Below are 27,041 nucleotides of genomic sequence, written 5' to 3'. Positions count from 1 at the left end.
TGGTCGTCGCAGTTGAGACTTTCCTGAAATCCAACAGAGTGATTAATCCTCATATAATTCGTAGTCATATTATTTCAATCTTAGACAAATTCAAGAAGTCCAGAATCAGGACACCAAAATATATAGTTGATCTTAAACGGAATCTCACAGCTATCTCTAAAAAGATTAAGGACAATAACTTGTTTTTCTCCAAAGCAGACAAGGGTGATTGTTTGGTAGTTCTAAATAAGACTGAATATATCAACAAAGTTCATGATTTCCTTTCCAACAACGGTTTCAACAAGACAACGAGGTCAAATGTTAACAAATACAACGCTAAGTTTAAGAATAAACTTTCATCCCTTGGTCCATTGCTGTGCAACAACTGGAGGTCACTTATGCCTATGTCATTCACCACCCCTGGACTGTATGGTCTTCCGAAAATCCATAAAGAAGGCATCCCTGTCAGACCGGTGGTTTCGTTCTGTGGCAGTCTAGCCTATAAACTGTCAAAACATCTGAATAAGCTTCTAATGTCTGCCATCAATTTCAAGTCGGAATTCAGCGTTGATAACTCTTTGGATCTAATTAGTAGAATTAAGGATTTACGAATCCCAAACAACACTATACTGGCTTCTTTTGATGTGAGCAATCTGTTTACGACAGTACCAGTCCCGCAGACATTGCAGATATTTAAAAACAAGTTGATTGATTCTTCGATGTCCGACGACTTGACTAATTGTGTATTCCAACTCACAGAATTATGCCTTCAACAAAACTTTTTCAACTTTGAAGGAGAAATTTTTACACAAAGGGAAGGCTTGAGTATGGGCAACTGCCTTTCCCCTCTCTTCGCAGAACTCTTCATGTCATATTTCGAAAAGAAGCTGATTTTCATACCGAACAATCCTTTCAAGGATAAAATTCTTTTTTGGTTCAGATATGTAGATGACATATTGATAGCTTGGATTGGTAGTGAGGAAGAACTAAAAGAGTTCCATGAGTGGATCAATAAACTTCATATGAACATCAACTTTACATTGGAACTCGAGTCAGAACGGAGGATCAACTTTTTAGACCTTTCAATTAGTAGACACCTAAATAAGTTAACTTTTAGTATATATAGGAAACCCTCTCAAACATCCACCAAAATCAACAAAACTTCATGCCATTACATGGGCCATAAAATGGCGGCTTTCAACACATACATCACTAGACTGCTCAATGTTCCTTTGAGTCAAGATGCTTACAGTGAGGAGGTGAACACCCTGAGGTATCTGGCAGGGGAGAATGGTTACCATCCGGATGTCATTGACAGGCTAATTGACAGGAGAAGGAAGAAACAAGGCATGAAAAAAACCCCACTTGTCGACTTCAGATCCTTCGAACAATAAATACTGCTGCATCCCTTTCTATGGCGGCATTTCACATAAAATCGCCAACGTAATTAGACAGATCGAAAACTCCAAGGTAACATTTAAATCTGATAACATCTTGAGCCAATTCATAATTAAGAATAAGAGCCCTATTGATAACTTGGACAAACCGGGCGTCTACAGATTGGAGTGCGGTGAACCAGGCTGCAACGTTGTTTATGTGGGCAGGAGTGGCAGATCCATTCGAACGAGGACAAGAGAACATCTAAATAGTGCTAAAAATCCAAACAACGATAAATCTATCTTCGGTTGTCACATAAGGGAAGAAGGACATAGGTTCGATATTGAAGAGAACACCAAACTTATTCATCACTGCGATTTTGGCTGCAAACAGGAAATTCTAGAGGAGGTAGAAATCTTTAAACACCTTAAGAACACAGAATACAGGACACTAAATGCGATGTTGACCAACAACGTGAAAGACACATATAAAATCTTATATTGATTCCCCCGGGGGACGCCACTGTATCGTCGAGAAAATTGAACACTTGAGTTAACCTTGGCTGGAAGAAGAAGATTTTGTCAGCACGAACGTCAGTTTGTTTGTGTTTTGTTTTTGTTTGTCTTTTCTTGTGTTTTGGGGTCCCATATTATTATGCCTTTTGACCGTATATATTTTATTTTTATTTTTGTTTTGTGACTTTTCTGATTGATGTTTATCATATGACAATGGAACCTTTAAATCGTAAGTTTCAGTGAGCATTTTAACTAAATTGTAAGATTATTGTTTTTCACCTTTTCTTAATTTTTGCTCAACCTTATATTCTGTACTTACAAGCAACAATTTTCAGAATCCTTGGTTTGATAATGGCGCAAGCCGAAACATGTAACCGGATGATTTGAATACAAGGTTCCACCACTGAAGTGCTTTATAGACTTTTTCTTTTTTCCTCTTCAGTAATTTCTTTGCCTGTCGACTCATCGCCTTCTCATCTGGAACTAAGGGCCAAAATTTCCGATTTTCTATAGACCATAACTTAAAAACTAATCCTTTCAGCATAATTCTATTTGCATATTCGTAATCTATGCCTTAGTAAAAACACCAATTTTGGTGGAAATCAGTGAGATTGAAATTTTTTCAAATTTTCCATAGATGTAGGTACCGAGTTTTTCACCATAATTTGAGCCCCCCTTTAACTTTGTTACTAAGAGAGGTACAAAAAATAATTGTTTTATACAAAAGTTTCACGAAATGGAGTGTTTTAAAATGTTTTCACAAAATGAAATATATACAGAGTGGGCTATTTTTTGAAGAATATTTTTGGTCTCCGATCAAAACCGAATTCATTCTGTACACTAATTCGAGGGCGTAGAACACGAATATGCAAACAGATTTTCAAAAAAAAAACCATTTTTCAAGTTATGGTCGATGGAAAATCGGAAATTTTGGACCTTCGCGGAAAAATTCATAAAATCTGAACTGTTCGTGATAGATGAATGAAGTGTGGTTTTTTATATTCGCAAAGAACCAATTCATCACAAAAAAAAACAGCATATGACTAGTGCCTTTTTTCTAGCTGCTACAGCTCTTCAAAGTTGACCAATATTTCCGAAATTTTGCACTAAAAGTGATTTATTCCTCAAAATACTGATCCTCCAAAAATCTAATTGCATATTCGTGATCTACGACCTTGAATTAATATGTAAAATGATCCGGGTCGACATATGTAGCTAAAAAAATAAATTTTTGTTCGGAATAATTTCGTTCATGAAGCGCGGGTAAAAACGATAGACGAGGGCGGGTTGTAAACGACATTCTTGTAAATACAAACTTTTTTATTTTTCGCACGATTGCAACCCGAGTCATTTTTTTTACTAATTCGAGGTCGTAGATTACGAATATGCAATTTTTGGGAGTATTTTGGGAAAAGAATAACTTTTAAAGGAATAATGAGAAAAAATATGTTTTGATGGAACAATGGGAAAAAAATAAGAGTGATTTTTTTCCCAAAGTACTCATCTTAGGAAAAATCTAATTGCATAATCTATACCACCTCGAACTAGTGAAAAAAATAACTCGGGTTGAAAGCGATGACGAATATGCAATTAGATTTTTCCTACGAACCTTAGAAGGGGGGGGGGGGGGCGCCATCATGAATTTTTGCCCCGGTCAGAAAAAATCGTAGATCCGGGCCTGACACTTGCCTCTAGGGTTTTTCTCTCTTAATGCTCCCGTTGAATGAAGAAATATTTTGTTGTTAATGCAAGGTGACTACAAGGTAACACACAGAATTATATTTTTCTGTATTCACTCTTCTGTAAAAATGCTCGAACAAGTCAATAAATATTTATTTTTTTCAAATTATACGAATTTCCATGTATACTTGACGAGTTTATCATGCAAATTCCACGAGGAGTGGAAAGCAGTTTAAGTCTTTTTAAATTCTTCGGTTATTACTCACAGAGTAAAGATCCAACAAAATGTGTTTGCAGGAACCGCATAGTGCAATTGTCAAGAAGTCGAGAGGAAGCTTTTGAAAACGTTCGAACACGAGCTAGATGCAGGCATTATCCTTTTTATCGTGTAAATACCGAAGATATGAACTTTGTGCATTACTTGTTACACTCTGCATTTCCATGAACTATGCCTCCCTTATTTTTTTTTTGTTAGTAATGATGCTGAAGGCTGTCAGATTTACGAACAGAGCTTCTGCAGAACTTTTCAGTAGGAATCATTCGAAAAGAACGCACAAGATGGCTTTTCATTCTGATGAGTTCTCATTTAAACGTTCGGGAAAATTTAAAAAAAAATCACCCCAGTTTCAGGCGATCATTTATTTCAAGAGACCCATTTGATACTTTTACAATGTTTCATCACAAGCTCTAGTTACAAATATGTAGAAAGACGGATACTTGAATTCTTCTCTGGACAGTTGACAAGTAGAACAATTTTTGATTCGCTTGGATTATCTGAAAAAAATCGTGTAGATATTGTTAAATATTTCCAAGGAGAAAAAAAAATCTTTAATCTTTGTTTGACTGCTTCAAGTAAGTGTATTCTGAAAAAGTATCAGAAATAAGCAGAAGTCGACTAGAAATGTGCATATTTATGACCAAAGATCGAAAGTGAAGTTAACAATAAGGTATGGGGAGAGTTGAACCCCCTTTTTACTCTGAAGCCACTTAGGTTATATCTGTATAAATGATAGCAACTCAAATTCTTGCTTGAATATATCATGCCCAAATAGGTAACGATAGTAAAGTGATGGTGAGATGAATATTTTGAGTACAGCAATTCTTTTTTTAGGAACCGAAAATTGGCTCATGTCTCTCTAACCCATGGGAGGGTTGAACAGGAGGCGAAAGAGACTTGACTATAAGTTTCATTAATTCATTATTCTCTCTATGACCTGGCGTTATTTCAGAGTCACTCTCATTTATTTCCGAAATGTTCTTTACTTTTTTACCTTTGTATACTTTGTTATATTTATTTCTATTATTTAATTTTCTTTTTTCGAAGCAAAATATTATCTAAGTTCAGTGCGGGACACTTGGACCACTGATTATGCTTCCCGATCATAGCTTGGGTCAAGTCTCTCGCACTGCCTTTTAGTCTATTCAACAGATGGTTTCTTGAAACTATTATGAAAAACGCTCATCGTTTGTAAAACAATATCAATCAATGAAAGCAATTAAACTAAATAACACAACGCACCTATTAAACTTTTCAGAGAGTGTACCAAACAAAAATTATTCAATTTCTTACTTCCTAACAAAAAAATCACGTTCAACCCTCTCACTCCCGAAATGTTCTGATGGCGGCCAAAATGGAGCAGCCACTAGTTGTGCCTTGTTACGAGCATGTCGCAAGCTATTTACGATACCAGTAGCGCGAAATTTCAATTGAAATATTTGAAGTGGTTCAAATCTCCTACCTAAGAAGACTCTCGGGCTCCCACTACTCAAAATCAGACTCATATCCCCAACACACTGTTGGTTATAGACTACATTTTAACGGAAGGCGATGCTCCAGACCAATCCTAACTTTTATATTTTGACGAGCTGAGTTCAATAAAATTGATTTCAACTTGCTCATTCTTTTTTTGAGCACAATGAAAATCGTTTGAACGTATAGTTTGGTCTGTAGAGGATCATAATTTTAGTTGGGATAACTTTGTTTCAGTTCAAAGGAAAGAGAAATGAGAATACAATATTGTAAATCTTATCCAGTTAGAGTAGGTATTTTCTACTTCTGAGAAGGAGGAGGAATTTTGAGCAGATTTGTCTTGAAATAACGTATCATGAAGCTTTGTTTTTCCAAGGACGGAAATCCGAAACTGGTTGAGACCTCAAGGAATTATATTTGTTTTTTTGTTGAAGAGATTCAGTTGATTGGATATTTCCCACACTATACAAAAGACATTATTTCAGGTCTACTACCTACAATTAACAGTTGTGACTGAATCTTCTGTTTGCATCACATCAATAAATGAAAATTCAACATGACATTTCGAAAGAGAATAATTACCGCAGCATTATCAGCAGCATCCTCCACACCCTCCACAACAAGGAGGACAGCACGGTACACAAGGACGTACAGGACAAGTAACTTGGACTGTCATCACTGGTTGTGGACAAACTGGGAAACACAGGGGGGCACAGGGTACTGGGCATGGGGGAGCAGCTGGACAGGGACCCATGGTGATGCAACATGGGTTGCAAGGGTCCATGCAACAGGGACTACAGCAGGGATCGCACATTTTTAGTTTTTTTTGAGTATATTCGTTGGAGAAATCACAAAAAATTTTGAATTTTGAAAATGCAACAAGAAAGTTTGTTTTGTTTGTAATCTTGAAGTTACTATGACGATGAATGAGAATTTATGACGATAGAAAACTATGATCAAACCCAAATGTGGATAAAACCATAGATTGAAAATAAAACGTTTTGTTTCATCGAAAAGACGTTACAGTCAGAGTGACTCATTGCTTCAAGAATATTTCAGATAATTATAATTTTCCTCTCCCTTTTATGTACAGAACAATTCGGAATTTGGCTTTGGCATCATGCGTATTTTTCGAAATACAACGAGGTCAGAATCACGCACGTGGCGCTCGTGTAAATATGTCTGTGTCATTGAAAAGATTCACAGTTTTTTATCATCAAACAGCATAGATATCCCAAATTCAGAATTGATTTGGTAATCAACAGTGCCAGGAGTGAATAAAAGTTTATCGAAGGTGTACAAATCCAAAGGTTTTACAATTGAGTAGCCTCATGAAATGTCGTTATTTTCATAACGCCATTGTCACAACTTTTATGAATTATAGTATTACAAAAATGCCGAAAGTGATTGAAAAAGATATCCCCAGCGTGTATTTTTCGTGTTCATCCCATGTTCAAAGATTATAGAGTCACTCTCTCTCTATAATCTTTGCCCATGTTGTCCCACCAAAGCATCGCAACACCGACGCTACAGCGACACAATTTGAACGCATTTAAATTGTGTCGCTGTGGCGTCGCTGTTGCGTAGCTTTGCTGGGACAACGCCCTTGAATAACTTTTATTCTAGCGTAATTTTGGCCGCCATCACAACAGTTTGGGAGTGAGAGGGTTGAACGTGATTTTGTTGTTAGGAAGTAAGAAATTGAATGAATTTTGTTTGTTAAAGTGCCTGAAAAGTTTAATAGGTGCGTGGTGTTATTTAGTTTTATTGCTTTCATTGATTAATATCGTTTCATAAACGATGAGCCTTTTCAATAATGAGTGTAAAAGTTTCAAGAAAACTGAAAAGGGGTGCGGGAGACTTGTGACAATGGTCCAAGTTTCCCGCACTAAGCTCAGATAAAAGTTTGCTTCAAAAAAAGAAAATAGAATGATAGAAATAAATATAAAAAAATACAAAGGTTTCAACGAGTAGAAAACATCACGGAAATAAGTGAGAGTGACTCTGAAAAAGATAATATGTATTTCATATGCTGATACATATGATGCTGAAACCCTTGACAGGGAATAGTTGGTCATTTAAAATTGTTTTCTTTCAAACCTTTTACTGATAAACAAACTTATGGTCAAGTCTCTCTCGCCCCCTGTTCAACTCTCTCATGGGTTGGGGAGACATGAGCTAATTTTCGGTTCCTAAAAAAAGAATTGCTGTACTCAAAATGTTCATCTCACCATCACTCTACTATTATCTATCGTTACCTATTTGGGCATGATATCTTCAAGCCAAAAAATGGGTTGCTACCATACCATTTACAGTTACAACATAAGTGGATTCAGAGTGAAAAGAGGTTCAACTCTCCCCATATATTTTGGTCAATCCCCGGTTTAAGGTAGGATTTGGATTTGGAGGCACATATCTTCTCAAGGGGCGTCGTAGGAAGAAAATTTTAAACATTCCTTACTTGTCTTCATATACTTCATTCACACCCGAGAAAGAGACATCCTGTAGAATTCAAAAATATGGTGCCTAGAGCAGGGCACCAGATAGAATAGCGATAAGCTATATATACTCATGAATCACTAATGAATTTGTGTAAGTGTTGATATCAAAGATTATATTCTCTATATCTAATCTTGGATTGATATATCTGAATATACGGGGTGAGTCTTTAACTCGTACAAATATTTCAACAGCAGATTTTTGAGGTCAAAGGAAACACTTTTTTCATACCATTTTTTCCGAATCAGCTCGATTTAAAGGGGCTATTGAAAAACCTAAAAAAATGTTTTTTTTTAAGTTATCTCACAAAATGTTTTATCGAATGAAATTAATTTCGGAATATAGTTTTTCATTTATTTGATGAATCGTTTCCGAACCTAAGATATCACCCACGTCTTCCAGTTTACTCATTATGACCATTACCAGAACCATAAAAATATCAAAAATTCAAAGAACCCAACCCTTGAAACTAAGTTGGACGCTATCTTATGAATATTTGAAGGTTTTGTAAAAAGAAAGAATTCTTCATATTTTCCCGTATAATGCGTCGTTTTCGAGTAATTTCTTGTACAAATATAAAAAATATGTATCTGTAATATTCGAAAATTTCGGTACTTTGGCTGCTCTCCTCATTGGGCACTTCATGGTTTGTAGATTTTTTGGTAAATTTGGTTTTCTTTCTTTTTTTCTGGTATTCATCAAAAATTGCAAGTTTCATATAATATACATACCTAAGTTTAGATTGTGTGACTCTGTATTTCTGTTTATAAAATTGTTTATATTTCCTATGATGAATAAAGAATTGAATTAAATTGAATTGAAAGCAACTCTGTTTGAAATATCCACAAATGTTTAGTTCATCTTGTTATTTTGAGGGGAATTTTGTTTCACCTGGGGTGGCATAGCTAATTATGAAAACTTGCAATATATTTTTTTACCAGCGCTGAATCGGAAAAAATAGTATAAAAAAAAGTTTTTCTTTCAACCTCAAAAAGCTACTGTTAAAATATTTGTCAAAGACTCACCATGTATACATGTAATACACTAGGATGAAGAACGTGAGAACAATCTGAGTACAGTGAGACATTACAGCCGAGCTCAGAATTAGTTTATCAAGATACGTCCATATGAACCAGAAGAACGTGACGAACAACCTTCCGCTCAAATATAAGAATCCAAGCCGATGCTAAATTTCAGACTTCTAATCCACTTCCCGAAGCAACCGGAAACAGCAAGTCATTCCTGCAGTTTACATTCCTCTACCCAAACGTGACTTGCCTGCCGAAGAATTGATTCCCCCCAAACGGGGAAGTTTAGATGCGACGTCCTATTCAAAAGTACAATATTCCTTTTTCTGGCTGCGACGTACGAATTGTGTTCCACAAGACGGATACCATTTTGTCCGATGTGTTGGAGTGTCTGAAGGGAGAAAGATGGGAGGAAGTGAACTCGTATATAAGGAGTAAAACGTCTCAGGACTGCTCACTCGTCCTATCTTAGCTGTCTGCGATTTGAGGAAGATTTCAGAATTATTCAGTTATGATGTCACAAGAGCATAGAAAATTTTCGATACTACACACGATAGAAATATACAGAGTGGGCCACTAAAAACGAAACAGCGGCTCTGTAGGTCGGCAGAACTGAATTATACAGAGTGTTTCATTGGGAAACGGAAATATTTAACAGGCGGATAGTTGGCACCGAGGTGTTTCTGGAGATACCGCACATTTATTGGCTCTTACTTTCTTCGTAGCCGAGATACAGGATGTTCTATGAATTTTGCTCGTTTCTTCCTGAGGCCATATCAGACGAACCACCCAATATATTTTCTTCATATTCGGCCATCGTGTTTCTTATTCAAAGCTCAAATGTATAATGCAATAACCTTGAAGAAAATCCAGGTCCGGGTTAACAAAAAATTATGAATCGTTTGAACCTTCGAAACAACACCCCGTAAATCGCAATTTTGGAAATCTGTTTCAATATTTGAAAGGACCAAAAAAATTAAACTGAGGTGTGTGCTTTAAATTTTTGCGCAGACAGTTTTACTGAAAAAATTTTTAACGTAAAAGTGAAGTTTTTGAGAATTTGGATTCCTGAGTGTTGTGAGTGACTTTTAATGATGAATTATCAAAACTATTGAATCCATAATTATTTCCACATTACTTAGTAATTACTTTGTACCTTGGTTTCAATTTTTATAGCTGCAGATCCTTCCAGTTTTTATTTAAGTTATTCTCTCGTCATTTCCAGAAAAAATTAAGGCCCTGTATAGACATAACTGATAACCGAAATTGATAATGCTCGGATATTTTTATTGAATATTTCAGTAAAAGAATTGAGATGAATTTGTTAATACAATTATGTACATGTTTCCAAAATAAAAACATGAACAAAACAAACATAAATCGGGGTCTAGTATATTTCCCTGAGATCAATACTCGGGATCAGCTTATTATAAAAATAGAAGAAGCTATCCAGAAAATAAAGAATATTCCGAATTACATTCGGAAATAGTTCGGAATATTGACCATTTTCATCCAATTTTTTTCTTTAACCATTTTTCTTTCATTGTGACTTTTGATCATTTTGTTTCATTTTATCATTCCGTCATGTCATTTTACTCGTTAAGTTACATTGTTATTAATTTTTCGATTTTTTTTATACTTCATTTTGTTTTTTAAACTTTCTTTATGTTTTCTCCATGTTTTCCAGCTTCAATCACTTGATTACACCTGAAAATGAGCTTTATTGAGCTCGAAACATCTTGAGAGATTAAATATTACCTAAGTAATTTATCTGGTATAGTGTTTTCTTTCACCTATTGTGGATCACCCAGATATCAAGACATTCACTTCAAAATCCTATATCTCGGCTACGAAGAAAGTAATAGACAATAAATTTGGTATTTCCAGAACCACCTCGATGCCACACTATTTTCGTTTTCCAATGAAACACCCTATACAAAAACGCTCGGACTCGTAGATGTTTGATTGCACGAGGACTGTATATAGCATCAAATTCAAAACTGCATCGCTTTAATCCTCAGTGTTACAACCCCTAGATTTTGAATAGGGAAAATGGGGTAAATAATGCCTCCTTTGAATGGCCTTTTTTTCTAAAATGAGCATATTCAATTCTTTCCATTCATAATGTGTGAATCATTCGAATATTTACCCATTTGTTTTTTAATTTCGATGATGAATCTGCTGAACGGTTCCCGCACTGATAAATGAATGAAATATTCTTACTTTAATTGTTAATAAAAGATACAAACAGTAATATTTCGATGTCTGGTGTATGAGATTTAACGATTATCGTCGGAACCATAGAATAAATTAACGACGAGGCTACTAGACTTTTACGAGACTCTAGACGAGACAAGACGTCCACGAGACGAGACTTCATGTCTTATCGGCGAGACGAGAAGAGACTTCAGTTAAGTATCTTGGGCACCACTACCATTTCTCTATTCAAAACATTGATGTTGGGATTGTAATAGTAATGGCTGAAACGATACGGTTTTGAATTTGGTCTCAGAAGTTGTCTCGCTGGAATAAAAAATCGACGTGTCACAGCTTTTTTATACTATACTCTGTGGTCCAACGAAAACTTAACACTTCGATTTATCGGCTTCAAAATAAAAATGTGGGAAACCACTCGAACCCGTCAATTACTGATTCGAAGGGGCACAACTTTTCGTCTCTTTGCATCCCCGTAACTGAAATCCCCTAACGGGGGTGAGCACAACCACTTAATTCTAAATAGGAAAATGAGGTGTTGCGATAACTCATGTTGAAGTCTTATCGAGTACTATTCAATCTTGAAATTTCTCTTCAGAATTTCCATTGATAACGAAAGGACAGGTAAAATAGTGGAAGAGTACCTACTTATGTGATTAGTTTATTTTAATGCTGGAAATGGGAACCATTCTCTTCCATGCAGTAATATAAGATTTTCTGAAAATGTTCACGTACATTGCTCAAGATTTCTGGTGTTAGTTCACTGCATGATCATTTTATGGTCTTCTCCATTCTCCAATACTTGCCCGAGGATTGGATAAATAGCGTTCTCTGAAAGATCCGAATGAATTTCACCAGAGAGATTACCAGGTATGAAAACAGCCGATTATGTGATTTCCATAAATTTCCGCCCAAACATTTCATTTTTGGGGAAGCTGAGTATGCACCTCACGAAATAATCTTGGACTTTCATCTGACCAATACCGACAGTTATGCCGGTTTAAAATGTTATTAAGGTGAAATAAAGACTTGTCCGAAAAACTGATATCGAACATGTAATTTTGATTACCGTTAATCGTTTCACAGAACTGGAGTCGGCGATCGGGATCATCCTAATTCAGTTCCTGAACAAATCGAATTATATAAGGATGGAGTTCGTGTTGTTTAAGGATTCCCATTATTGTTGTGTTTGAAACACCATATACATCGGACAATTTCCTAACACTAAAGGTCGGATCCATTGCTACATGACCTAAGACAGCCACGTCCCTCGCTTCGTCTCTTTCATGCACCATCTTTTAGTTTCCGACTGAAGCAGTAGCGTCAAATTTGCATTTACATAAACAGCGGATACATTTTACCAGGATGTCGTTCGTTAATTAAAACGGCTGTTGTTCGCGCAGATAATAATTTTATCGTTGCCACCCTTTCTTCTATGGAATACACTATTTTAATTCTTCTACAAATTTAAAATCGCTTTGTCACTCTTGTAACATTCTTAAAAATTCACGATAGACTAAGGTAAATCAAAAACATGGCTCGTCTACTTTTTTGGAAAAAAAATTAATACTTTTTTCGAACAAAAATTAATAACATTACTAACTACTAAATACCTGTGAAATGTGTCGGATACGAATGATGTTCACGAGATAAATTACTCTTTACCTCTTTCAGTATTTTCGCTGTTATTTCATTAACGATGAATATTTTGTAGCGAAATTTCAGGATCACATAGGACTCGATAAGATCTTTAAAATTAGTTATTGCAACACCCGTGATCTCTATTCGAAACCAAGCGGTTGTGTTCACCCCCATTCATATCATGCCTTCATTGGACCATCCTGTATAATTCGGTTCAGCCGATCTACACAGCCGTTGTTTCGTTCTCAATGGCAAAACTCCATTGATTTAATCTTCAGATTCATCGTGGCTCCAGAACCAGCGTATAAATAACAGTAGTCTAAAAACAGTCATGAACTTCTTCTACTGGCTGCTGTCAACTGATATCATGTACAAAGACTCATTGAGTAATCTGAATCATTTATTTCTTTTCCATTCCTGACGCATGAAAGAGAGGAAAATACACAATTTTCATCCGTATTTATAATAGCAAATATACTCGAGCTGACAGATTTCAACTAGAGCGCTCTGATTCAAACGTCAAGTACACAACGTGAGTTTATTTCCGATAGGGAAATACCGGTAGAGAGAACGGAAAACTGATTTTTCAAGTTCCCTTGAATGATTTTCCACATTTTTCATTCCGTAGGCGTATTTCAGAGCACACTCAGGGGAATACTATAATATTATTTGTATAATCATATAAAGCATACAATTGATTCATTTCATCTAAGTTCTTTCATATCTACAAAACCTATAAATCCTATTTAATGTTATGAGAATTATTTTATTCCGTAACATCAGGTTATACATTTTCAGTATTTATCGTATTCAGATTGAATAATTTCAGAGATAACTAAGATATACTAACTGACAACGAAACTTCAACACCCAGAAGGAGCTATTTAAATTTTAATTTTTTTTTTGGTAAAACAAAGATAGTATAGTGATCAGTAAATGATTAAAATTTGAAGAAAAATTAAGAAGGGTTTACAAATTTTTTTATTAAATTTGTTAATAATATGTTTGTCCATCGCGGTTTTCTATACACTCCACTAAACGTCTTGGCATTGATGCAAGAAGATGGTCTATTTCTTCTTGAGGGATACTATCCCTAGTACTACCTGTACTTCAGGTCTCAGAGCCGCCAAAGTCCGTGGAAGCTGAGTTAAATTTCCAAGCCTTCTACCCATGATTTCCCAAACATGCTTTATGGGCGAATGATCGGGGAATCTGGGCGGCCATGGCAAAACATTCACATGGGTCGCTTCAAAAAAGTTTAAACTAACTCTGGCAACATGAGGTCGAGCATTATCTGGCTGAAATATTGGATTCTCAAGCCGGTTAAGGTAAGGGAGAACATATGGCTCTACTATTTCTTGAAGGTAACGCAGCGCTGTCATGTTACCTCGAATAAAGACTAAAGGTGACCTACTTCCATTTGCAATAGCACCCCATAACATAACGCCTATTTTCCGGTGTACATGACGCTCAACATCAAAATGAGGTTCAAATCTTTCTCCTCGACGTCTTCTTACCCTTCTTCGGCCATCATGTGCACCCAAGGAGAATCGAGATTCATCAGAAAAGACGACCTGATGCCATTCCACATTCCAATGTTGTTGTTCTCTGCATCACTGTAATCTTTGCCGTCTTTCCTCAACCGTAAGTGGTAACACAAGATGGGGTCGATAATACTGCAGTCCAAAAGACCTTATACGGCGGTAAACCGTTCGAACAGTTACGGGATGGCCTTGTTTCTTCGGCCAAAGATCGAGTTTTCGCAAAGAGTAGATAGAAATATTAGAAATAGAAAAATTAGAAGAATCTCTTTTAGGCTTTTTTGGTGATGAAAGCACACTTTTTTAAGAATTTATTCTTTGGCGATCAATTTCGGTTCTTCTTTAAACCATCATCAGGCCAGGTGAAAGGTGCCATTCTTATTATATAAATATATAAGTGAGAACGTGCAATCAACTCACCGTACAAAGAGGTATATCTTTAACTATCAGAGTTATAAAATTTAAGAGCATTTATAATTTAATAATTATTTCTTCTCCAAAAGTCAGAATTCTCTTATTTTAAGACGTAGTTTCGAGCGGAAATGAATGTCAGTTCGAGTTGTCAGCTGTCATGTGTTCAATGTCAGGGGTATGTTCGGGCAAGTAATCATCAAATGAGGTTGTTTTCTCTAAGGTTAAAGTCTGAAAGTTCATTCAGCAAATGTCGACTATCTTTGTTTTTTAGGATTTCCATTTGTTCTAGTAACGTCAGTTTGTAAAAATTATATCCTTTATGTAATATTCTTAAGTTATCAATTCTATGTTGTGTTTATATTGGTCTATATGGCAACCTAACGCTGATTTTGAGTTGTTTCTGCGGTGTTCATTAAAACGTTTTTTCATATTACATGTCAATGTAAAATGAAGGACAATTAGCACAATTTATTTGTTACACTCCACTCTCTTCTTCTTGTGTGGTTTTTGTTTTGTTGTTGACTAGAAAGTTTTCAATAGTTTTATGTTGTTTGTTTATCAGTGTGTAGTCTTGTTTGTTAACAGTTTTTTGTATACTCTCGTGTAAACCTATTATGGTATAATTAGGAATAGTTTTCTTTTTGTATTATGAAGGTATATTTTCCTTTTTATCTATTTTGGACATTGTCAAACTACGCTTGACATCTCATAACAGTAGTTGGATTTCTGTTCGTACGGTTAGCGATTTCTCGAAATGACAACCACGCATGCCGTAAACCAATAATTGGACCTCTTTCTAATTCACTTAGCTGGCGATAAATTCTGCGTACACGTGCTCTAGGCATTTTAACAACAACTGAACATCGACATTGGATCTGCTCGAACAGCTGGTTTGTTGTAAAATTTAAAAAATGTGCAAAAAACGACTACAATATTTAAGTAACACAAAATGTTTATTTTAAAAAACCTTCACGATTTTTTATCCAAATTTCAATCATTTACTTCTAGCTATACTATCTATGTTTTACCTTTTTTACTATGTTTCGCTTTATTTTCCGTAACTTGTTCAGAGCCCTGAGGATAAAAAAAAGTATTTCGGAAACGTCGACGAACTGACTGATAGTATCAATCTCCTGCTCTTTGATCCTTATACCACCAATCTATTATTTCTGACTTAATTTTTACCTTTATCCACCTGAAGATGCTGTTGTGGTAGCAAATCGCGGGTCGTGGTTCAAAACATAATTTTTGTAAAAATCTAATCTGTTTTCAATATCATGTATCCCTTGAAGAGCACCGCAACGTGTACCACCCTTATATCTGCGACAAATATAGCCTTGAAGTAAAGGGAGACACGACGCAAATATATTTCAATCTTCATTTGATGTCTACAATTTCAGTTGATTAAAATTCATTCGTCTGTTTTCAAACCTGATTCATATAACTAATGAATTCTGCCATAAATTATTCACACTGTGATATTCAATCAGAAGTAGGGTGGAAGCAAGCAGGAGGTAATCATATATGCATGAAATCTTGTTTCCTACCTTGAAGTATGCTTTTTATGTTTTCAGTTGGAATGAGAATTCGCACAGATTGAATTACAGTCCGTATGTTTTACTATTCCCTCCAAATTATGCAGGACTTGTTCAAAATTCTTTCATAAATTTTGAACGACATGTAAATGTGTCATTTTTTTCTTCAGAGCTTTACGAAGTTCATCGTTGAAAAAATGTATTGAAAAATAAATTTTATTTAATTATCTTCGGTAGTTACAGGATATTATTTTTATCTTGTAAATCACTAGACCAATAGTTTCGATACCTATCTTCTGGTTATCAGACCCTATCAAGATGACAAACATATAATGATCAACATTAAGCATCACTCAGAAAAAAATAAACATTTTAACTTACCTTAACTAAAAAAAAAACATCAGTTCAGTTGATTGATAACACTTTCAAAAATTAAGACTTTATGTACTTTATGTACTACACTTTTTTGGATCAATGAATTCCACTGATGAGGAAATATTTCTCTCATTTCGATACATCGAATTTGCATCAAAAATATCTATATTTCGTTTACATCTGTAGTTTCGTTTCGCGGTTATATTTATACTATTTATTTGTCTGATAAAATAGTTCGAAACAATGTACACATTCATGTAGCTAGTGAAATTCATGTAACAATGGTTAATTGGTAAAACGAAATAAAGGAATGGGAATGTCCATCAAATGCAGTTATGTATTCAATTTTATCTGATTTTCAGCATCAATAGCCAGGGGAAATATAATCGGGAATATTTAAATAATGGATTCCGCTGATTCCTATATTTAGCTGAAGGCCTTGTTGAATAAGCATGGTTTCATTTATATTCATTTGGATTGGATTGATTAAATCTGAGTTTTGCGAATTATATTCCACTGATGACTTGGGTAGGATGAAGGGAGTCACCGAACAGCCTTGAATCATCTGGAGATAGATCAGTGATTATAAGGGATGAATAAATTGATGTCTTCTGAAATTAAATGTCGAAAGTCATTGAGATGTCTAAGCAGCCACTGAAAAGTATATCTGAAGATGAAACCAGAAACTGGTTTCTGTCGGCTTGCACAAACTGACAGTTTGTTCTCTTCTTCCCCACAGAATCTACACAAGTCAGTTTCTGATAAAACCATATGCTTTCTGAGGCTGTAATGTCTTATAGGAAAGTTAGTGGGGCAATATACAAGGATATATTGAAAAATTCTAGGCCTACTATAGTAGGCCAAACAAAATTTCAATGTCAAAATATTTTATTACTCAACATACATATTCTCCTTTTAATTGGATACACTTATTACAGCGAACCTGCAACGTCTCTAGACCTTTCAAAAAATGTTTCTTCTTGCTCTTCAAACCAGATCTCCACAGCTTTTATTACCTCCTCGTTGGAAGAAAATTTACGATCTTTAAATTTTTTTTTCAGTTGAGGAAAGAGGTGATAGACAGATGGAGGCAAATTTGGTTGATAAGGGGGGTGTTCTAGTAATTCAAACCCTAAATCACGAATCTTTTGCATGGCAACATGAGATTTGTGTGGAGGGGCAAAAACAAAACACCTTTGGATAGCTTTTCGCGTCTTTTCTCCTTAATTTTTTCCCTTAGATTGGTCAGTTATGTCGAATAGTAATCCCTGGTTATTGTTTTACCCTCATTCAAAAAATCAATTATGATTACTCCATGGCAATCCCGAAAAACTGAAGCAAGAACTTTTCCAGCAGATTTTTGGACACGAAACTTCTTAGGTCTTGGAGTACCAGAGTGTCGCCATTCCATCGATTGTTGCTTTTTTTCTGGATTGAAGAAATGTACCCAAGTCTCACCCAAAATAAATATTCGGTTTAAGAAGTATACATCGTTTTCAAATCGAGCACAAATCGAACGTGATGCTTCTACCCTTGCACGCTTTTGGCCAACATTCAAACATTTGGGGATCCATTTTGTAGCAATTTTTCTCATGTCCAAATTGACGTGAACTATATGATGAAGGCATTCGTATGAAATATTCAGTGCTTCAGATATCCGTTTTAGTCCAATTTGACGGTCTGATAAAATCATGTCATGGACTGCATCGTTCATTCCTTCATTCATTGCTGTATCCCGTTACCAGGAATTAATCACAAAAAGACATAAAAAAAAGAACAGACTTATAATTTCTTGGGGCTAATTGCGACTGCGTGCCCTCCTGTGACTGAAGAGACCCAACCGTGACCTACAGATCCTTCCACACTCCAGGCATGGATAGTCACCAACCAGATCTGGCCTCCGCTGAATTCTTCTCGAGTCTCCATTATAACTGTGCACCATAGATCTCCACTGTGACCTGTCTAACGCTAGTTGTTCCCAGTTATGATTGGCATTAATTGATTTTAGGGATTGATGTAGTGTATCCTTAAAACGCTTATACTGGCCTCCTGGTTTCCGGGCTCCCTCCGCCAATTCGCCATACAGAGCTATTTTCGGGAGTCTTATGTCTTGCATCCTCAGAATGTGGCCGCTCCATCTGAGTCGGGCCCTCGTTACTTGAGTCTCAATTGTTGTACAACTCGCGCGTTGCAAGACTTCTGCATTCGAAACTTTGTGGAACCATCTGATGTGCATTATCTGTCTTAGATGACGTTGTTGTGTTTGTTCAAGCTGTTTAATATGTCGCCTGTAGGGCGTCCAGCTTTCGCTTCCGTAAAGAAGCGTTGGGAGGACTACTGCTCTCTTGGTCTTCAGATTGAGGTCGTGATTTTGAAACCCTCTGACCTTTAGCTTCCAGAATGCCGAATTGATACGGTTGTGTATTTCCGTGTCTAGGTTAGCCCTAGTATTTATGAAGCTTCCCAAGTATTTGAACTGCTCGACCTGTTCTTGGGTTTCATTCTCCAGGCTGATATGTGTTTGAAGGCTTTCTGGGGGACTGACTAGGATTTTGGTTTTGTCGATATTGAGTCTAAGGCCTAAAGCTTCGTATAAATATGTTTATAGGTGTCCAGCATTATCTGTAGATCCTCTGGGCTGCTAGCGATATTTTCGGGGACTGACACAGAAAATGGCCTTCCCGATCGGTCATCATCCTCAATTTAACTCTTTTGAAGCTTGCAATCCAATTTTTCACGATCGTATGGGAAGGACATTGATCACCAAGGATATTAAGCATATCTTCCTAAATCTTCTTACCTCTTAACCCTTTTAATACAGGTACTTGATGATGACTCGACACTCCAATTTTTCGATTTTCACAATTTCGGTGGACATCTTCTCTCTTTTAATTTATTGCGTAACTCTGGTTTACTTTTTTGACGTCAAACTTCACACTTACACTTCTAATGAGTTATTGTTCGTTGCTATGGTAACGCAATATTTTTTTCATGCATGTCTGGGCTAACTAGATATCAATACATCCTCGTAGTGTATTTTTCTATACTGCAGAAATGTTCTGGGCCAGAAAGCGAGGTTTCTGCTCCCTTTTTGGCAAATATGTTGGCCTCATAATTTCGTTTGATTTTCAAGTGACCAGGAATATGATTTGGCAGTCCTTGTGTTTTTGTCTAGGATCTCTGACTTCTACTATCTTATTGCCTGTACCTTCCTAGATATTCTGAGGATGGCTGCATGGGCTACCCTATCAATCAATAGATGTAGAGGGATGAGATCTGTAATGATCTCAAGTGCATATCTCATGCATATCTCGAGTGATACGCACATAGGTCAGTGTAGTATTTTCCTCGTTGAACAAACGACGTCTATCTCAAATGTTATTATTGTTCTCATAGTCATGACCTTCACCCATAGGAGTATTTTGGAGTTACAGCTCCAAGTTTCGGACATAATTTTGCACAACATTAGAGTTCTACTTTACTAGTAGTATTTTGACATGCTTATTCCACAGGATTATTTCCTGAATATTATTCTATTATATCTCGGTTTAGTGAGATGTATTTCAAGTCTGAAAGATTCCTTCTCCGAGTGAAAGGAATTACTCAACCAAGACCAGTCTTGGTTGGGTTGATGGTGAACCCCATTAACAAGACACTACCACTGATTGATAGTTATGAGGCTAAGGTTTCCCTCAAAGTAACCTCTTAAGCCCTGTTCAGACTAGGCTAGTATTTTAGTCGAGTAGCGAGAAAGAGTCTGGAAACCAAGAATTCAGTCGATTAAGACAGTAAGAAAATGTTTTAGCTACTGAATTACTTGCTACTCGACTGAACTACTAAACTACTCTGAACCAGATTTGGGTAATAACATCAGCGTAGCCAACGAACTTGAATCCAAGCTCCATTAGCCTGTATAGTAGTTAATCCACTACTAAGCTCAATAGGGGAGGATATTACTACCCCTTGAGGTTTTCCGCGAGTAGCTAGGACAGAAATGGATTGATTGTCCGCTGATGTCTCAGATATCATTGTCGTCAATACTTCATACTTCCATTTCATAATGGTATCAATCACTTCTCCTCCTTATAAGTGTTTATCTGGCATACACGTGAGTAGTATATCAAAGAGAGTTCTGCCTCACTCGATGATATAACCTCACAATTTGAAACTTGACTTTGCACTCGGTTACGTAGTTACGATCGTTGTGAATATCCACTAGAATATCGGCCACCGATGTTTGCAGGTAGGTGTCTTTGGTTCTTTAGATTTGGGGAGTATAATCTCATAATTGCAATAATGAATTTGCTCTCAGTCATGTGTTAACCTATTTCGGTGTTCTTCATTGGGTCAAATTGCCCCCATGGCAATTGCACAGAAGGTGTCTTTGGGAGTTCATTTTGGGCCCCATTTTCATTTTAATCTCAGAGTTGCAATATGGAATTTGCGCTCAGTTATGTATAAACCTTATCTTAACTCTCTAGTGGGTTCTCAGCATGTCGCTCTCAGAAGCTTTGGGGTTCCCATCCACAGTTAACTATATTTCTCAATTCAAGGGCGGCACGTCAGAGGAGGCAAGGGAGGCTAAGCCTCCTTATACAGATGATCAGCAAAATTCATAATGTACCTACATACATTTCTACCCTATCATAATTTTCATAAATAAATTCGAACTGATTATTTTAGAACGCCTGCACTAGATATTTAGATGAAAATACTCCGATTCGAACTCGTGAAAATGTTGTGGTATCACATTTGGTGGCCGTGACGCTATACTGCAATGTGTGTTGCATATCAGGGGAGGTTTGACATTAATTGTCAAACAAAAGATACAATTCAGAAGATTTTCGAAAATTGATTTTCGTCTGATGAAGGAGTCTGACAGACTAAGAAACGTTACAATATAAAATTATAATTTCAAAGTTCTTTATTTTCAGTTCATTGTCAGGAAACAATTTTTTCTAGTAGATTTGCTCCTGACAAATTAGTGCAAGTATTTACGCAGGAGCAATCGTTTATTTAATTTTTTTAATTGATTTTCTCACAGAGATTGGGAGTGAACCCTAAAAAGTTTCAGGAAATGCAGAATCCTCCCAGAATGAATTTCAATCAATATCTAAAAAAGCCCTGATATCTTGAGGGGCAGATTTGACTGGGACACAAGATTTCGAGATAAATAGTCAACATCTGTGGGGTGAACCGAAAAAAAATTAGATTACGTAGACATTATTGAATACTGATGAATCATTTTCCACATTGGCAATTTAAAATGTGTGGGTGTCAGGGAGTCTTTTTTATGGCTTTGAACTGGTTGAGTAGCTGTCAGTCAATTCCTTTATCGAAGCTACGGAGTTCACAGAACTTAGCATCGAAATGTTCCACGTGTGGATCCCACCCTAATTCGCAATCAATTACTAAACGGCGACTGAGGTTCTTAACTCACTTTATACTGCCGGGAGTGCAAAATTGCATTAGTGTTCGAATACCATGGAGTAAAATCAACAGAAAGTCGTCGTATAAATTAGTAAGTTGGGTCCTTGAAGTCGAGAAAACTGTCAACAACATGATGAACGACGACACCATCGAAATGGGACTTGAGAATTTCAGTCTCCAATTAATAATGATTATTCAATGGGGACAAGACTGATTTTTCATTCGAAAAGAACTGAACTAAATGATTTCTACCGATTCATTTCCTAGAATTGTTTATTGATCGTATTATATCAAATTTCATACGTACATCACTTTTAATTAATAGTCTTCGCCTATTTCAAAATATTTTTCCTCTGGGCCAAGCATCATCGAGCGAGTTGAATATCCGAATGGGCGACTGCCCTTGTTACATGAACAAGCTCGCAAAAGCTCCTGTTTTCACTTCAGTGCTTTCCCCCTTCTCCTTTCTTGAACGAATCTAAATCAAATCCAGATCTCCTATCATAATAAATTCATGAAGGCAGAATCTGAAAAGAAAGTCTTTTTTCCTGTCGAATGAATATTCATGCGGATTTTTGATGACCTAGATTGTGATTCGAGAAAAATTGTGCTCGAATCTCGTCTCTTCATATTCTCGTTCATCGATACAATTCCACCCGATCATCAATTAACCATAGTTGACGTTAATATTGAAACTTTGGCACCAAAAAAAAAGGAGTGAGGACAGAGTGTAATTAATCACTCTGTGTATTATCAATTTGAGCCGCTGGATACTAAACTCTGCATGGAATCTGAAAAGGAAGAAAACCAACCGTGTTTCAAAATTCAAAATTAATTTTTGAATAAAAGACCATTTGGAAAGTTTCGATTTCTATAGATTATTACTCAGATGAAATGATTAGCAAATCTAATGTTTCTTCCAATTTCACTCGAGTTACGTGAGTCCAATCTGTAACTGACGCAATTAAGCATTAATAAGAGAAATCCAAGTAATTTGATCATGGCAAGACATTTATTCTTTCGTCAACCTGGAAAAAGGCATTCAATGTACTAATTTTCAAATAGAAAGTCGACTATTTTTGAAGGCAAGTGCTTTTCGTCCGCAAACACTTTTCGTCCGCATACACTTCTCGTCCTCATATACTTTTCGTCGGCATACACTTTTCGTCTGGCTGTTCATCACTACCAGATAGAGGGGCGATTGAATCAATTTTGTGAAAACAGAATTTGATAAAAACATAAGTGCCCGTGATGATAAGAGTTATTTTCTGTTGTCAAATTAATTCTTTACTAAATCTGCTAGACTTTACGAGTGAATTAAGTACGTGGTTTGAATGTTAGTGTTCGTTATAATCAGAAATGGATAGTGATAGAGATATAGATATCAGTAACACTACTCCAGAGATGAGGGAATTTGCAAATACGGCGACCTAGATGAGGCTATCACACGGATAACTACTTACTTTCATAAAGTAAAAAATGTAATATGCACCTAGGCAAAAAACTGTATATATTGTCTCGTCCGCTTGCTATTTACACGGTCGACTATAATAGATAATTTTCGTCCTTGGTAAATAAATAACCATTTTAATACTGGATTAAGTGGTTTCATGAGCACTGAATTCGCTGTTTCTATACATTTTTCTGTTGAATAACCAGCAAAGACCCTAAAATGCTGTACTCACGTATATCGTATTGTGCATTCCCAATCCACTTGGGTTTATTCAATACAAAATTCATTCAAAAAGTACCTAAATGAGCATCTTACGCTTCAAAACCTAAAATTTGTTTTCTTAATCGTAAACATGGAATTTTTCATGTGTGTGAAGTGTGTCCAACACTTTTAGATTTTCTAAAAAAAAATTTTGTGCTGCATTGTGCTAGATTTGTGTTACTTTGTGCCGTGGATATTCAACAAAATGTGTGGAGTACAACCCAGGACATTTATGGATGTCATACATTGTGCTATACATGTACCGAGTTGTGCCGTTCGAGTTTTTGCGAAATTTCCTCCTATTTCCCTGAAAATCGAAAATGAAGAAAAAAGTTAGCCCATCACTTTTGATTTTTTTCCTGAAAATGGGTGGAATAATTTGTGCAACATTTGTGCTGACTTGCGCCGTAAATATTCACTAGAAAATTGGTCGAATTTTCAGGGATATCTCGAAAATGCAGTACATATATAGCACAATCTATTTTAGCCATAAAAAACAATTTTTTCTGAAAAAGCTGGGATGGCCCATTTCTAACATCTTGAGAACTGTATCGAATTGAAAAAAATTTCAACACCACAAAACAGCATAATTCAGCAAAATTTTTTTTTCAAAAATTGACACGTGCTGGGCCAACTTCAAAAACATGATGTTATAAATGAATTGATCGGAGTGGCAAAATGGTGGAGGCAACGGTTGCGGCAACACTACTTTTCACTTTCCGATTTCATGTCGATTGCAGTTTCATAAAATTTTTACTGTGTTGAATATGTCAGATTTTGGGTAAATTAAACAGTATTTGCTGAAGGATTTATTTTGTTTGCTTTGATTCAAAGAAGAGTTAGGCTGAAGCACGTAGTCCCTCGATGTACATATTTGGCGACAATGCTCCAAGTGATAAGTCATGTAGAACTGCGTTCACAGTTTCCAGAACGGAGATTTGAATTTTTCGTGAACCTCAACAAAAATTACAATTTTCGTTCTACCTGGTTAAAATATTAGTGTCCATAATAATCTATAACGGATAGAGATATGGATATTAAAAACACTCCTCCAGAGCTCAGCTAAATTACAGCGACGTAGCTGAGGCCAGCAAACGAGTGAGTACTGACTATTATGATCTTTTATCAACGAGAAAATATTATATGCATCTCCTCAGAAAATTGTCCATTTTCTCGCCAGCTAGCAATTTGCAGGCTCGACCATACTAGACAGTTTTTCGTCCTTGGCACATAAATATCCGATTGACAATAAGAAAGGACGAAACTAACTTTTACCCTCAATGAAGTATGAGTTGAATTATCTTTTTTATAGATGAGTAATAGTCATTTCGACGATTTTTGGCATCAATAGTTTTTGCCCTTTTAGTCTTCGTAATGTGTGATATTTCACATGAAAATGATACCTTCAGAACTATTTTTCCTTGATGAATATCTGATTTGTTGATGTAATACCGATGTCTTCTGTTTAACCTTCACAGAATAGAAATGTAATCGTTTACAGACAAGTGAATTTCAAATTGAAGGACTTTAAAATTGATTAGGAAACTAGCCGTAAATTTTATTTCTTCGCTTGTTCCATACGCTGAAGATATCTGAATATTATCATTATTCAATGAGCTGAATTTGCGCTAACAATATGCCAAAACATCATCCTTGAAACCCTTTGAAAACAATTCTTCAAGAGGTTCATAAGTTGGTTAACATTGCATTTTCTTCATATATCATGAAAATGATATAGCAGTAGCAATATTCAGTGTTCAGTATGATTATTATCTTTTATATGAATTTAATCTCGACTCAACACAAATTTGAAAAAATTAATTTCAAATCGAATGAAATAACGGAGGACCACTTAGAATAGAAAAAAAATTTTTTTTTGAAATAGGTCACACTCACAATACAAATTTTTGATCCCTCAGACTGACTAATAATGAATTCAATGAGTTACTGCAGTACCTTAGATTAATTCATCGCATATTTTCGATCAATGGAAATCTATATTAAAGTTGAAATTTAATATTTGTGTATATAAGGAACAGACTTAAATTTTTTTCATTTAATTAATACTCCCTATTCAAATTTCAAATTTCAAAAAATTTCCTTTCCGAAGAGCAGAACAACAGAAAAAATTTTCACCCCTGTTTCGTTCCCAAAGTAATTCCTTGTATATATACATCCTTATAAAATATTCCACAAAAATCCTTTAGCTTGATGACTCAGCTAACGACCTTAGTTCTCGATGGGATGAAAACTAACCAAATTAGGAGTAAATACCGAGAAATTGTTATCTGAACTTTTAGACGAGTTTCGTGGAATTGTAGAAGAATCTTCAAACCATTGATTTTCCGTTGCGAAAACGTATAAGACTCTCCTGAGTCAAAATAATTCTGACATAAAGATGGAGTTCTCTAGGAAATTATCATTTCAATGATTTTTCGAATTCAAATCCCTGTTTCGTTTCCAAAGTAACAGAGCGCATACGTCCAAATGAAATATTTCACTTGAATTCAGCAGCATGATTTACTCAGTCGATCTCGATGGCATGGAATAAAAAATTCTGAGAAATTTTTATTTGAACTTTGAAAAAGGTTTAATGACTTTCATGAAGATATATTAGAGTCCTCAATCTAATAATTTTTTGTTATATGAAAGTCCGAAAAAGCACAAGTGTTTCCTTAATCTGAATCATTTCCACTTACAGATGAAATCCTCCAGGAAATTTATTGGATGAAATAAGCACTACGCAAAGTAAAACCGCCACAGAACGCTCGAGAAGCAAACTCAGCTGGCGTGGTTTCTCGCTCAACCGCTGAGAGAAAACTGCCGTGGCGGTAGCAGCATCCGGTTCTGTTTCGTCCAGTTTTCACGTTATCGCAGATTATTCTGCAGCTTCCAGCTCCGAAGTCCCTATTATCGTTGCGTTGCAAACACCTACATAAATATAGCAGGAGGTTGGGGCTATTTACGTCCTCGTTAGAGCAAGTACTGTTGAAAATTTTAATTTGTCCGCTATCTGAAAAGAGTTTGATGGGAAATCCTTGAAAATGGGGGATAGTTTGGAAAATATGATAATTATATAGAGTAGAGTTTTTGTGAAGTTAAAGGACCTTCATTTCTTATACAACTGTAAGCCCTTTGAAGTTTCGAACGGATTGTCTGAAATAACCTGAGGCGAGTGTTTTACGCCCTTGGTCTGTCAAATACAGGACACGGGGCAAATTACGACAAAACTAGCTGCATCCTGCAAAACAAACAACGAAACACGTGAGCTTCTGTTGGAGGAAAGGCGAAATTAGGTCGAACGCGTTGCATCCTCTGATTATTCTTGTCGAAGAAGAGTTCACCCATC

The 27,041-nt window shown here is 36.0% G+C and overlaps 2 protein-coding genes across 4 annotated transcripts in view; one reads left to right on the top strand and one right to left on the bottom strand.

Moving 5' to 3' along the window:
* Positions 1–26,530, bottom strand: part of LOC123316468 (potassium voltage-gated channel protein Shaw-like) — a 229,838-nt gene extending 203,308 nt beyond the window's left edge. For 2 of the 3 annotated variants that reach the window (XM_044902550.1, XM_044902551.1), the window contains exon 1: positions 26,392–26,530. The gene's annotated coding sequence lies outside the window, so the exon portion shown is untranslated. The remainder of the gene's footprint in view (positions 1–26,391) is intronic. The other variant, XM_044902552.1, reaches the window with a different exon arrangement.
* On the top strand, positions 457–2,285 carry LOC123316472. The gene is made up of 2 exons (XM_044902561.1): positions 457–2,100; positions 2,207–2,285. The coding sequence occupies exon 1, from the start codon at positions 513–515 to the stop codon at positions 1,371–1,373; it is 861 nt and encodes a 286-aa protein (XP_044758496.1). The 5' UTR covers positions 457–512; the 3' UTR covers positions 1,374–2,100; positions 2,207–2,285.
* Positions 26,531–27,041: the final 511 nt, after the last annotated feature.

This window comes from Coccinella septempunctata, chromosome 7, assembly GCF_907165205.1.
Source record: "Coccinella septempunctata chromosome 7, icCocSept1.1, whole genome shotgun sequence".
NCBI lineage: Eukaryota > Metazoa > Arthropoda > Insecta > Coleoptera > Coccinellidae > Coccinella > Coccinella septempunctata.
This window is presented reverse-complemented; position numbering and strand designations above follow the sequence as displayed.